The 14106-nt window shown below is 43.1% G+C and overlaps 1 protein-coding gene across 1 annotated transcript; it reads right to left on the bottom strand.

Annotated features, from left to right (window-relative positions):
* Positions 1 to 5532, bottom strand: LOC118400097 (serine/threonine-protein phosphatase 2A 55 kDa regulatory subunit B delta isoform). Its single transcript, XM_035796568.2, has 10 exons — positions 5317 to 5532; positions 5074 to 5148; positions 3485 to 3582; positions 2643 to 2808; positions 2449 to 2561; positions 2159 to 2336; positions 1844 to 2008; positions 1568 to 1737; positions 1009 to 1100; positions 1 to 912 (listed from the first exon to the last, which is right to left on the bottom strand). Exons 1-10 carry the CDS (start codon positions 5321 to 5323, stop codon positions 633 to 635), a joined length of 1344 nt encoding a protein of 447 aa, XP_035652461.1. The 5' UTR covers positions 5324 to 5532; the 3' UTR covers positions 1 to 632.
* Between the last annotated feature and the right edge of the window lie 8574 nt (positions 5533 to 14106).

Genomic DNA, 14106 nt, shown 5'->3' with positions numbered 1-14106 from the left:
TGTAGTTTTAGTTACTTTTATTAAGTGGATGACACCATGAAGGTGTACTTGAATAGATACAGTCATTGAGATTACCATGTCTGGGGGATAAATTGGGGATAGGAGGGAGTGGGTAGAGAAAAGAAAAAGGTCCACTTTCCAAATTCATGACCTGTTGCAAGTGCTTTGGCCTGAATGCATGGTCAATGGGGGAATGTTAACAGGTAGGCCTAAAACCCAGGAAATATCATGTTTTAGAAAGGCCCAAAAGAGGGTGTTATAACAATAACAAGAGGTCATTTTCAGGGCTTTCCATAGTTTGGTTGTTAGATTATGAAATAAAGGCTGAAAATGTCAACACAAACACCAATGTTCAAGAGTTTGAACTCTTGGGAGTGCCGTTCCATTGATTCAAAGTAAGGTGGGCTCTCCGGGTCCGATCTCTGCCCTGGCACCGATTCACCCAAGGCAAAATCAACCTCTGACTCAAAATAAAAAAACAGGCAGACCAATCAACCTCCTGCGGCAACAAAAGGAGAAAAGTGCCACCAGGAGGACGATAGGGCTGTTAGTTTCTGATACGGATAAACCACTAGGCTTAACTACGCAGGAACAGTAAAGCCTTGTCCTCAGGATGGAGCCCAATTATTTTTTTAGTTGATCTTATCCTGGAAAATGTACAGGTTGTTGGTGGCTGCCACAGCGATGACATTTTCTTTGGGGTGCCAGGCGGTGTGCAGGATCTTCTTGTTGAAATCCAGGCTGTCCACGCTAATTTCGTCTTTCTTCCTCTTGCCTCCAGTGGAGACTTTGCGGGGTTTGAGTGTGCCACGCGGTTTGCTGCTCTCCCTGGAGGCCTCCAGTGTAATGTCCTTCCTGGTGTTGCGGTCAAACATCCGGAAGAAGTTGTTGTAGGAGCCAGTCATGATTGCACTGAGAAATGAAAGAAACATTAATAATTAAAACTTGTCCAAAGAACAACGTAGTAGTTGCAGATTGCCTTAAACAGAGAAAGTGCTAGGTTCTCACCTGTCGCTACCGTTCCAGCAGCACTCAAACTTGTCAAAGATGCAGTCATTTTCATACAATGAACAGAGCTTGCTGCGAAGGTATTCGTGAACCTGGACGGGAGAACGTTGATTAGTGTATTTGGAAAAGAATGGCGTCTTTCTTATACCCAACTCGATAATTGTGGGTAAGCAAACCACACTGAAAATGATGTTAGTTGTAGTGTTATCACTAGGAAGAGCAAGCTAGGTACCTTACAGTGATTGGGGGAAAAAAATGGATAGTTACATATCGTGATTTTATTTTTTTATATATTTTTTTTACAATATTGCAATTTTATTTTTGCACTAGTTGGCTGTACATGCACCAAAACTTGAGTATTTGTCCTTCATCTTATTTTTAAATAGGGAATTTATTTTGTATCTCTCATCTCTATGCAGCAGACGTATGGTGAGCAATATGTTTGGAACATCGAATCGCAATACATATAGAATTGTGAGAATTGCAATACATATCGTATTGGCACCTAAATATAGCGATATTGTATTGTGAGGTCCCTGATAATTCCCAGCCCTAGTACCTGATATGTCTCGACTGGCCTGTTCTCCATGTTGAGGTCCCACACCTTGACAGAGAGGTAGTCCCGTGTCATCATGTAGCGCCCGCTGTGACTGAACTTCACGTCAGAAATGGACGAGATGATCTCAGAGAAGAACGACCTGCTGCTTGGATCCTCAGGCTCCTCAAAGACTACAATCACAAACATGGAGAGATACTCAAAATGACAATCAAAGCTAAATTATCTCTGAATGAACATCATTTAGAATGCAGAGAACAAGGCTCTACGGATACTCACACTTAGTGTGCCTATCGCAGAGTGCTGCTGCTCGCATGTCACAGAGGCGTATGGTGCCTTTGCTACTGCTGTACACAAATACATTGCATTGGTTTGGTTGGCACTCAGCAGCTGTGATCACCTCTGTCAGTTCCTCCATGTTGGCAGGCTTGATGTCTACAATGTCTGAGAACACACTGTTAAGGAAATTAACTGAAATGAGTCTAAAAGGCTCATATAGGCTAATACAGCGCAGTTCGGACAAAGCAAACATTTGCATCTAAAAGTCATGATGCTGAAGATTTCCGGACAGATAACTTTTCAGACAAAAGATACTAAAGCTTCTGTCAGTGATTTCCAAGTGCCATAGGTTAATTCTTAGGTCATCAGCGGAGAGGTACGTTTGATGATCGCTATTTACAGAAATGGAATTAATATGATATGTATGAGCGTTGGCAAACACCCTCCGAGGACTTGCTTCTACCATGAGATCCATGGGCATCAGAACTGGTACCTATAAACACAGGACAGATTTATTCAGAGGTGGAAGCGATAAGCATGCTGCGTGTGTTTGTTCTTGTACAGTGTTTGCTGAAATCTTAAAGGTTAAGCAACACTAAACCAACCCGCAGGGAGGTAATTCTAAAGGGATCCCTGAGACGTCCATCTTCGTCTTTCAAGTTGTAACCCTCAGCCCGCTTGTCTCGTTCACTGATCTTCCACAATTTGATAGTTTTATCTGTATGAAACAAAAACGTGTATGTTGAGGCTGAAGACAACCTAACCAAAAGCTTAGTAGGTTCAAGCAAAATGTTCTTACCATTTGTTGAGAGCAGAAAGTGAGCAGAGTTTTGTTGGGGTAACCATCTTATTTTGTTAATTTTTTCCTCAATTTCTAAACTTTTCAAGTAGTCAAATTCAGGTTCGTGACTCTGAAATGTGCTATAGACGTTGTATTCCCCTCGCAGATGTGGTCTATTTTTACACTGAAAGAGAAAAGTAGATGTGCACTGCGTGTCAAACTTAGATATTAAACATATATGATCATTAGAATTTTCATAATTTCTTTCCATAACAACCTATCATCGCTGACTCCAACATGTATGTCAGTAACCAGATTTCCATCCAACCTTTTTAAACGAGTAAAGAATGATGGATAAAAAAATAAAAATGTCATTACAGGTCTGACGAAACCAGCAAATTTGGCGGTCAATTTTCCAAACGTCAACAAAACACACTAGACAAGGTGGGATCTTTGTGTTGGTAAAATGCAAGAAATGGAAGTGGAATCTTGCTCTTTTGTCAATAATAATCTCATGTAGCCTAGGCTATACCTGCACAGTATCTGCGAGCTGTAGAGTGCACGTGCCAATACCAGAGTGGGCGCATTCGCTATAAACGCAACTTTTTTTTGTGACAAAACCATCAGTAGAGTTGAAAATGGGATGCAAACCTGTACATGGGAATTTAACCGCAAAAGTAATTTTTATGTGCACTACGTCATCACGCACAGCCTTTTAGCCGCAACAAGTCAATTTGATGGAATCATCTCTGTTGGGAAAATGCGGATTTAGAATATTTGCATGACAATCTGTCGCCAATTGGATGGAAACTTAGCTAGTGTTTATGAAAATATATGTAGTTGGTAATTACAAAATTCACCTCCTGTTCATGTTGAAATATGACAACTCTGCCTCCCTTGTCTCCAGTTGCTAGAAACTCTCCAGAATGGTTGAATTCAACCGTTGAGATGATATCCGCTGAAAGGAGGACATGTACCATTAAATCTGGATTCTGGAGCATGATTAAGTGTATAAGGGTTATCCTTATACAATAGACACACATCAGCAAAATAACACCTGGTACAAAAAACAGTAATGGTGAAACATGGGTGCACACTATGCCATGTAGTCGACAGAGCAGTTTGTGCATTTCTACCTCTACTTTGAAAGAATGAAACACACAACTGTGACGCTCTCCCTATCAGAATGTATGCCGTGTTCAAAACAACTGGGAACTTGGGATAAAAAGTAGCTCCGACTGGGGAAATCATTTTGAACGGTCATCCAACTCAGAATTCCAAGTCGGAAACGTTTTTAGAGCCCCGACTTAAGGACCTGCAGATCACAGGCGTAATGATTTGACCTTGTTTTTTTCCCTTCTAGTTCACAGTTGTCATAAAAGCACCAGTACTTTATCATACAAATATGTGCTCACAAACAAAGTGAGGGAAACACTCTTTAAAGCAACTCATAGTATCAGTAAATATTAGAAATGTTTATGAGAAATGTATATTTTGTCCATCTGGGCCAGAATCACTTGGGGCATTTGTATTTCCAATGTGTGTATGTGACTACGTTCTGGGTGGATCTTCAGCTGGACTTGGGTAAAAGATTTGGTAGGGATATCCATCTGCAAGCTTGTGGGGTTCTTTTAGTTTTTTAATAATAACATAAAGTTAGAGATTCATTTGAATATAATTCTTGCGAAATATTACATCATAACATGTATTTAAAAAAATATATATATATTTTTTATTCACTATTTTTCAACATTGCATACTATTCTCTGTAACAATATGAAGGCAATGCAATCAATTGATACACTAAGCTATTCAAATGTATTTGAATGTAAAAACCCTGTAAGTATTTCTGTTCTTGTGTTCATCTGTTTGTGATGTTTTGTGTTAGATTTTTTAAGAAGGACGCATAGATTTTTGTAACACATTTGTATTCTTCAAAATGTATAGAAATTCAATTAAAAAAAACATTAAAAAACGGTATACTTGCCATGTTCGACGCAGACCTTTGACGTCATTGACAAATCGCACCCACACGAGCTAACTTAATAACTACGCTAGCAAGATGACTCGTTAGTTTACGACAGTATATTTATCTCACTAGCCTACAAAAAATACAATATCTAATACGTACTCTTGACTGCCTAAATCGTATTATATAATACATAAATGTGCGGGACATAAGTTACTGGGGACAGTTGTTTGGGTAGTTATACCGTTAGCTTGCTAATGCTAGCCGAACGTAAGCAAGAGAAGCCAGCTAAGATAACGTTAGTTAGTTAGAAAAACAAACTCCGCGTTGCCCAGCAGTGCTCCTCATATACATGCAGTGTCATGACATCTTTGTTCTTGAAAAGACAGTCAGTCAAAGGCGTAGTTGGCGGAAGTTAGCTAACAGTATCACATTTGAGCTCAAACGCTAACGTTTAGCTAGCTACCATTAGCTACTCACCTTCCGCAACATCTTCATCTATTGCCCCCTTCACTTGTGAGAAACACCACTGAAAGTCATTTCCACCGGCAACTCCTGCATAACAACAATATTGGAATAATTAGCGCCAGTTCACCAACCCATTTAGTCAAATGATGTGTTGTCAGTTAACGCTAGCTAGCCAAGTTAAAACTTGCATTCAGGCCACACAGCAACGAGTGAGTGTGGTATGGGGACCCTTTCCTAGCTGCAAAAGTAGCTTACCTGCCATTGTTTCATTTAGCAGAGTTGGCTATTACTGAACACTGCTTATTCAACCAATGTAACTTGCATGGGGTAAAAATAGTCAACATCCACAGGCAAGGTGAAGAGTCGGGATCAGATCACGGAAATCGTCTGTGATTTTTTTCCCCCATCCAAAATGGCGCACATTGCGTGACACAATGACGTTATTTCGACATGCCTCCAAGCATCTTTCAGGTATCTATCCAGACCCCCACCATCCATCAATCCATCCATCTTATTTGATGTGTTTTAACGGCGGTTGGCATCCAATAAATGTTGCATTACCGCCACCAGCTAGACTGGAGTATATCTCCCTTTTAATTCGCTTATAAACCAACAAATACCCTACCATAGCCCTACACGCATTAAAACCCACCACCCTACTCCACTAAATCTATTGAGTCATACCTCAGGCCAACAGCCTGAAAGGATGGGACACCACCACTCAACATACCATGTAACTCTTCATACTTCAAATCTCTTACACCCAAATACATGTATGCAGCTGCCACCACAACCTCAATTTTCTACGACTTACTGTATGTTCCAGTTGATAATTATTGCTATAAAACACAAGAAAAACCCAATCTTACTGAACCATATATCACTTGTTGGCCTATCCCTTTGCGCTGGTACAGATGTACTACTCACACCATTCATCTTAGGATCCCTCCCCCTTGACCCATCTTCCTCAACTTTATTCACTGCCTCAGCATGCCGTAACTTCTGCACTACTCTAACCCTGGTAACCTCAACCTGCCTCTCTGTCACCGGATATTTTTGATTCCCAGGCCCATGGGCATCCCTACAATTAAAACATACTGCTTCTTACCCTAATGTTACACATACCTTTGTCTCATACCCTTCTGCATACTTCTCACACCTAGGAACCTCCCTCCTAAACACTCCTGCCACATGCACATAAGCTTGACACCTTGTAACAACGTAATGTATTCTGTACAAAAACTTGTACGGGATAACTGATATATCCTAACATCACTTTGTCAAGCAACGACTCAACATCAAACAAAAAAAAAACAGACAACGACTCTTCTGTTTCTCCATTCGGGATACCCTGTCTGCATCGCACCAAACAACGAGCAGCACAAACACAGAGAATCTTCCCCTCCAGTCCACTTTCACATTTACCACTACCACCATTATTCTAACAAACCATCTCATTTTTTCCCTAATTTTTTAACCAATTCAAGCTCACTCTCTACCTCTCTTTTTCCCTCCATTCCTCCTCCGTAATCCAAATATGCGTCTTCTTATGATAATACTGCACTTCTCCTGATATACATCTCATTCTTGCTGTCTCAATGGACTCCATTTCCCACTCACTCAGTTCCATCCTCCCATCCATCCGTCCTTAACTGTAGACAGTTTTGTCTATGTTTGAGTCAATTAGGCTCGGCCCTACTCCTTGCAACTTCATTGAGACAACAGAAAAACTGGATTGATCATCACCCTTAATAATGTTGATGACTGAATTAAAGTGCAATGTATGGTTGTACATTGAAATGTAACATAGGCCTACCTTTAAAAGTGTTTGTAATGCAATTCAAGTAAAACGTGTCTGTAAAGGACATCACTGACAAACTGAAACTGTCCATCCGCACAGACAGTATGAAGAAGGCGCCCAGTACCCTGCCCTGAACTTTAGTGTCACTGTTACTAGCCGGCTACCACCCTGTACTTAACCCTGCTTCTTAGAGAATGCTGCCCTACAGTATGTACATAGTCATTGAACATTGGTCACAAGTCGGAAGTTTACATACACTTAGGTTGGAGTCATTAAAACTCGTTTTTCAACCACTCCAAAATATTATTGGAGAGTTTTCTGACCTCGCCTTCTGGATGATAGCGGGGAGAACAGGCAGTGGCTCGGGTGGTTGTGGTCCTTGAGGATCTTTATGGCCATCCTGTGACATCGGGTGGTGTAGGTGTCCTGGAGGGCAGGTAGTTTGCCCCCGGTGATGAGTTGTGCAGACCTCACAACCCTCTGGAGAGCCTTACGGTTGTGGGCGGAGCAGTTGCCGTACCAGGCGGTGATACAGCCCGACAGGATGCTCTCGATTGTGCATCTGTAGATGTTTGTGAGTGCTTTTGGTTACAAGCCAAATTTCTTCAGCCTCCTGAGGTTGAAGAGGCGCTGCTGCGCCTTCTTCGCGACGCTGTCTGTGTGGGTGGACCAATTCAGTTTGTCCGTGATGTGTACCCCGAGGAACTTAAAACTTACTACCCTCTCCACTACTGTCCCATCGATGTGGATAGGGGGGTGCTCCCTCTGCTGTTTCCTGAAGTCCACAATCATCTCCTTTGTTTTGTTGATGTTGAGTGTGAAGTTATTTTCCTGACACCACACTCCGAGGGCCCTCACCTCCTCCCTGTAGGCCGTCTCGTAGTTGTTGGTAATCAAGCCTACCACTGTAGTGTCGTCCGCAAACTTGATGATTGAGTTGGAGGCGTGCATGGCCACGCAGTCGTGGGTGAACAGGGAGTACAGGAGAGGGCTCAGAACGCACCCTTGTGGGGCCCCAGTGTTGAGGATCAGCGGGGTGGAGATGTTGTTACCTACCCTCACCACCTGGGGGCGGCCCGTCAGGAAGTCCAGTACCCAGTTGCACAGGGCGGGGTCGAGACCCAGGGTCTCGAGCTTGATGACGAGTTTGGAGGTTACTATGGTGTTAAATGCTGATCTGTAGTCGATGAACAGCATTCTCACATAGGTATTCCTCTTGTCCAGATGGGTTAGGGCAGTGTGCAGTGTGGTTGAGATTGCGTAGTCTGTGGACCTATTTGGACTGTAAGCAAATTGGAGTGGGTCTAGGGTGTCAGGTAGGGTGGAGGTGATATGGTCCTTGACTAGTCTCTCAAAGCACTTCATGATGACGGAAGTGAGTGCTACGGGGAGGTAGTCGTTTAGCTCTGTTGCCTTAGCTTTCTTGGGAACAGGGACAATGGTGGCCCTCTTACATTTACATTTAAGTCATTTAGCAGACGCTCTTATCCAGAGCGACTTACAAATCTTGAAGCATTGGGAACAGCAGACTGGGATTGATTTAATATGTCAGAAAACACACCAGCCAAATGGTCTGCGCATGCTCTGAGGACGCGGCTGGGGATGCCGTCTGGTTCTGCAGCCTTGCAAGGGTTTACAGGTTTAAATGTTTTACTCATGTCGGCTGCAGTGAAGGAGAGTCCGCAGGTTTTGGTTGCAGGCCGTGTCAGTGGCACTGTATTGTCCTCAAAGCGGGCAAAAAAGTTATTTAGTCTGCCTGGGAGAAAGACATCCTGGTCCGTGACGGGGCTGGTTTTCTTTTTGTAATCTGTGATTGACTGTAGACCCTGCCACATACCTCTTGTGTCTGAGCCGTTGAATTGTGACTCTACTTTGTCTCTATACTGACGCTTAGCTTGTTTGATTGCCTTGCTGAGGGAATAGCTACACTGTTTGTATTTGGTCATGTTTCCGGTCACTTTGCCCTGGTTAAAAGCAGTGGTTAGCTCCTTCAGTTTCACCCGAATGCTGTCATCAATCCACGGTTTCTGTTTTGGGAATCTTTTAACCGTTGCTATGGGAACGACATTGTCAATTATGGATGTCATAAGGTGTATGCACCAATTTGTAAGTCACTCTGGATAAGAGCGTCTGCTAAATTACTTAAATGTAATGTAAATGTAATGTAAATGTCAATGCACTTTCTAATGAACTCGCTCACCGAATCAGCGTATTCGTCAATGTTGTTGTTGGAAGCAATGCGGAACATATCCCAATCCACGTGATCGAAGCAGTTTTGAAGCATGGAATCAGATTGGTTGGACCAGCGTTGAACAGACCTGAGCGCGGGAGCTTCTTGTTTTAGTTTCTGTCTGTAGGCAGGGAGCAAACAAAATGTAGTCGTGGTCAGCTTTTCCGAAAGGAGGGCGGGGGAGGGCCTTATATGCGTCGCGGAAGTTAGAATAGCAATGATCCAAGTTTTTACCAGCCCTGGTTGCGCAATCGATATGCTGATACAATTTGGGGAGTCTTGTTTTCAGATTAGCCTTGTTAAAATCGCCAGCTACAATGAATGCAGCTCAGGATATGTGGTTTCCAGTTTGCAAAGAGTCAAATAATGTTCGTTCAGGGCCATCGATGTGTCTGATTGGGGGAGAATATATACGGCTGTGATTATAATCGAAGATAATTCCCTTGGTAGATAATGCGGTCGACATTTGATTGTGAGGAATTCTAAGTCAGGTGAAGAGAAGGACTTGAGTTCCTGTATGTTGTTGTGATCACACCACGTCTCGTTAATCATAAGGCTTACGCCCCCGCCCCTCTTCTTACTAGAAGGATGTTTGTTTCTGTTGGAACGATGCGTGAAGAAACCAGCTGGCTGCACCGATTCCGTTAGCGTCTCTCAAGTGAGCCATGTTTCCGTGAAGCAAGTCTCTGATGTCTCTCTGGAATACTACCCTTGCTCGGATTTCATCAACCTTGTTGTCAAGAGACTGGACATTGGCGAGAAGTATGCTAGGGAGTGGTGCGCGATGTGCCCGTCTCCGGAGCTTGACCAGAATACCGCTTCGTTTGCCTCTTTTACGACGTTGTTGTTTTGGGTCGCAGGCTGGGATCCATTCCGTTGTCCTGGGTGGAAGGCAGAACACCGGATACGCTTTGCGAAAGTCATATACCTGGTCGTACTGATGGTGAGTTGACGTTGCTCTAATATTCAGTAGTTCTTCCCAACTGTATGTAATGAAGCCTAAGATTACCTGGGGTACCAATGTAAGAAATAACACGTAAAAATCAAACACTGCATAGTTTCCTAGGAACGCGAAGTGAGGCGGCCATCTCTGTTGGCGCCGGAAGCAATCCCCATGTGCAGTTGCAAACCATAGTCTGGCTTTTTTTATGGCGGTCTGGTTCATCCGTGGGAGCAATTTCCTAACACCTGAAGGTACCGTGTTCATCTGTACAAACAATAGTACGCAAGTATAAACACCATGGGACCACGCAGCCGTCATACCGCTCAGGAAGGAGAAGCGTTCTCTCTCCTAGAGATGAACGTACTTTGGTGCGAAAAGTGTAAATCAATCCCAGAACAACAGCAAAGGACCATGTGCAGATGCTGGAGGAAACAGATGCAAAAGTATCTATATCCACAGTAAAACAAGTTCTCTATCGACATAACCTGAAAAGCCACTCAGCAAGGATGAAACCACTGCTCCAAAACCACCATAGGAAAGCCAGACTATGGTTTGCAACTGCACATGGGGACAAAGAACGCACTTTTTGGAGAAATGTCCTCTGGTCTGATGAAACAAAAATATAACTGTTTGTCCATAATGACCATCATTATGTTTGGAGGAAAAAGGGGGAGGCTTGCAAGCCGAAGAACACCATCCCAACCGTGAAGCACGGGGGAGGCAGCATCATGTTGTGGGGGTGCTTTGCTGCAGGAGGGACTGGTGCACTTTCTAAAATATATGGAATCATGAGGAAGGAAATTATGTGGATATATTGAAGCAAAATATCAAGACATCAGTCAGGAAGTTAAAGCTTGGTCGCAAATTTGTCTTCCAAATGTACAATGACCCCAAGCATACTTCCAAAGTTGTGGCAAAATGGCTTAAGGACAACAAAGTCAAGGTATTGGAGTTGCCATCACAAAGCCCTGACCTCAATCCTAGAGAAAATTTGACGGCAGAACTGAAAAAGCGTGTGCGTGCAAGCAAGGAGGCCTACAAACCTGACTCAGTTACACCAGCTCTGTCAGGAGGAATGGGCCAAAATTCACCGAAACATTTGACCCAAGTTAAACCTTATTTACCTTATTTACCTAATTTGGCTAAGGTCTATGTAAATTTCCGACTTCAACTGTATGCCGAGCACTTGTTGGCTGCTTATCCTTCACTCTACGGTCCAACTCATCCCAAACCATCTCAATTGGGTTGAGGTCGGGTGATTGTGGAGGACAGGTAATCTGAATCAGCACTCCATCACTCGCCTTCTTGGTCAAATAGCCCTTACACTGGCTTTAGGTGTGTTGGGTTATTGTCCTGTTGAAAAATGAATGATAGTCCCAGTAATCGCAGACCAGAGGGGATAGCGTATTGCTGCAGAATGCTGTGGTAGCCATGCTGGTTAAATGTGCCTAGAATTCTAAATAAATCACTGACAGTGTCACCAGCAAAGCACCCGCACACCATTACACCTCCTTCTCCATGCTTCACGGTGGGAATCACATATGCGGACATGTTAAAAATGCACAAATAAAATGGTAAAATGTCTTTGTAAATAAAATTATACCAGTGACTGAGCCTATGATTGACTGGAGAAGGCCAGCCAACCCTGGTATATAAAGTGCAGTGGTTCATAAGGGTTTTGTAGTTTAAAATAAATCTCGATGCTCCATGGTAAAGGGTGTCAATTGATCTCAAATGCTGAGCGGAAGCATTCATATATAAAATACCCCATAGTCTAGTATAGGCATAAATGTCGCTGATACTAGCCTTCTTCTGGCTTCAAAAGAAAAACAGGCCTTATTTCTAACGTAAAATCCCAACTTCAGCTTATTTTTATTGTTAGTGTCACCCATGCTCCCGCTCTCCCTCCCTGGCGCTGGAGGGTGCCAGGCTACCCGTCATCATACGCACCTGTTACCATCATTATGCGCAGCTGCGCTCATTGGACTCACCTGGACTCTCTCACTTTGTTTATTGCCCCTGCATATATGTCTGCTCCTCTGTGTTGTTCCCTGTAGTAGCATTGTTTGTCGTGTCGTGTTTATGTCCAGATGCTGTCCCTCTTCCTTTGCATGTCCGTCTGTATTAAATGGTTCACTCCCTGTACCTGCTTCTCATCTGCTGCGTTGGGCCTTACAGAAAGTAACTACCATTACAAGAAGCATCAGGGAGTTTTTTTATATTTTGTTTTGTTGATGGTGACATCAGACTTGGGGGCCGCCACCGATGGAACCAGGGGTGCCTAAGCTGGCTCGAGAGGTTTCCTTGCCCCAATTGGCTCGGCAGTTTCAGACTTTGCCACACTTACAAGGAATTTAGTCTTTACATATATAGCCACACCCCCACCTTAACTCGATCAGTGCGATACACATTGTAACCATTTATACAAATATCCTTATCAAGAACAGGCTTGCTGAGCCAGGTTTCAGAAAACACAATTACATCAGCATCAGCATCAGTTGATTTAGCCCAAATCATAACCCCATCAATTTTAGACAACAGGCTGCGTACATTTAAAATACCAAAACCAGAGTTAGATTTAAATTCAGAGTCGGTTTGGAGACATTGCATATCAGGGCCAGGTTGCATGTTACCTGATATCAACAAAAGAAGAATAATTAGGCACCTCGGTTTAATAACCTTGCATGGCCTCTCTTTTTTAGGAGACCTACTGCAAGCAAATTCTACAAGTGAGTTTCCAGACAATACAAAACAGTCATTTAAAACCATTAGACTTTGGTAGTGACACAGGTTCGTAGTGTTCATATGCCGCAACTGCGGACAGATGATTTTTACACGCTACGCGCTTCAGCACCTGACGGTCCCATTCTGTGAGCTTGTGTGGCCTACCACTCCGTGGCTGAGCCGTTGTTGCTCCTAGACGTATCCACTGCACAATAACAACAGTTGATCGTGACAACTCAAGCACGGCAGAAATTTGATGAATTGATTTGTTGGAAAGGTGGCATCCTATGACCAACATAACTCAGGATAAGACCCAGATGCAGACACAGGAAGCAGACAGTTTGATTCTCAGATGTTTATTACAAAACAGGAGGCAGGCAAATGGCAGGTCCAGGGCAGGCAGGGGTCAGTAATCCAAGACAGCTTCAATATGGGACAGAACGGCAGGCAGGCTCAGAGCAGGTAGAATGGTCAGAACCGGGAGGACTAGAAAACAGAACCTAGATATACTGGAAAACACGCTGGTAAGACTTGACAAGACAAACTGGGAACAAATCAACAGAAAACACAGGTATAATTACACAGGGGAAAATGGGAGACACCTGGTGGGGTGTGGAGAGACGCACAAGACAGGTGAAACATCAGGATGTGACATGACGGTGCCAAGCTGAATGTCACTGAGGTCTTCAATAAGGCCATTCTACTGCCAATGTTTATCAATGGAGATTGCATGGCTGTTTGCTCGATTTTATACACCTGTCAGCAACGGGTGTGGCTGAAATGGCCAAATCCACTAATTTGAAGGTGTGTCCACATACATTTGTATATACTATACACCACACTAGTGTATTCTACAGGAACCAATATCCCTCCCTAAAACAACCCTATGGAACAATCCTTGGAAATCTAAAGGCATGGAAATCGTAAATTGCTTAGTAACAGGAAATACTTTTATTTCCATGACAGAATTAAAAAGCAATTTTGGACTGACCAATGTAGATATTTTCAAATACATGCAACTTAAAAGCTAAATATGTTAACATTTCAATTTGAAATCTTATGGACATCAGAGCAAACTTTAGGGAATCTTATTTGAGTCACAGAAGGATGTTCATATGACAGGTAAGTTAAACAAAACCTTGCAGAGATCATATCCAACTGACAATCTGTTAGAATATAAACTATTGGAACCAAGTCTTAAATAACTGATGTTGGTACAGGATGGAGAAAATTTTGGAGCATAACTAACAAAAGTACAGTTAACGAAAATGTACGCTAATTCCTGTGGCGGGCCGGGTGCAGTGCACGCTAACCAGGTCGCCAGGTGCACGGTGTTTCCTCCGACTG

The sequence above is a fragment of the Oncorhynchus keta genome, chromosome 2 (assembly GCF_023373465.1).
Source record: "Oncorhynchus keta strain PuntledgeMale-10-30-2019 chromosome 2, Oket_V2, whole genome shotgun sequence".
In the NCBI taxonomy this organism is placed as follows: Eukaryota; Metazoa; Chordata; class Actinopteri; order Salmoniformes; family Salmonidae; genus Oncorhynchus; species Oncorhynchus keta.
The sequence above is the reverse complement of the archived record's forward strand: the minus strand, read 5'-3'. Positions and strand labels throughout refer to the sequence as shown.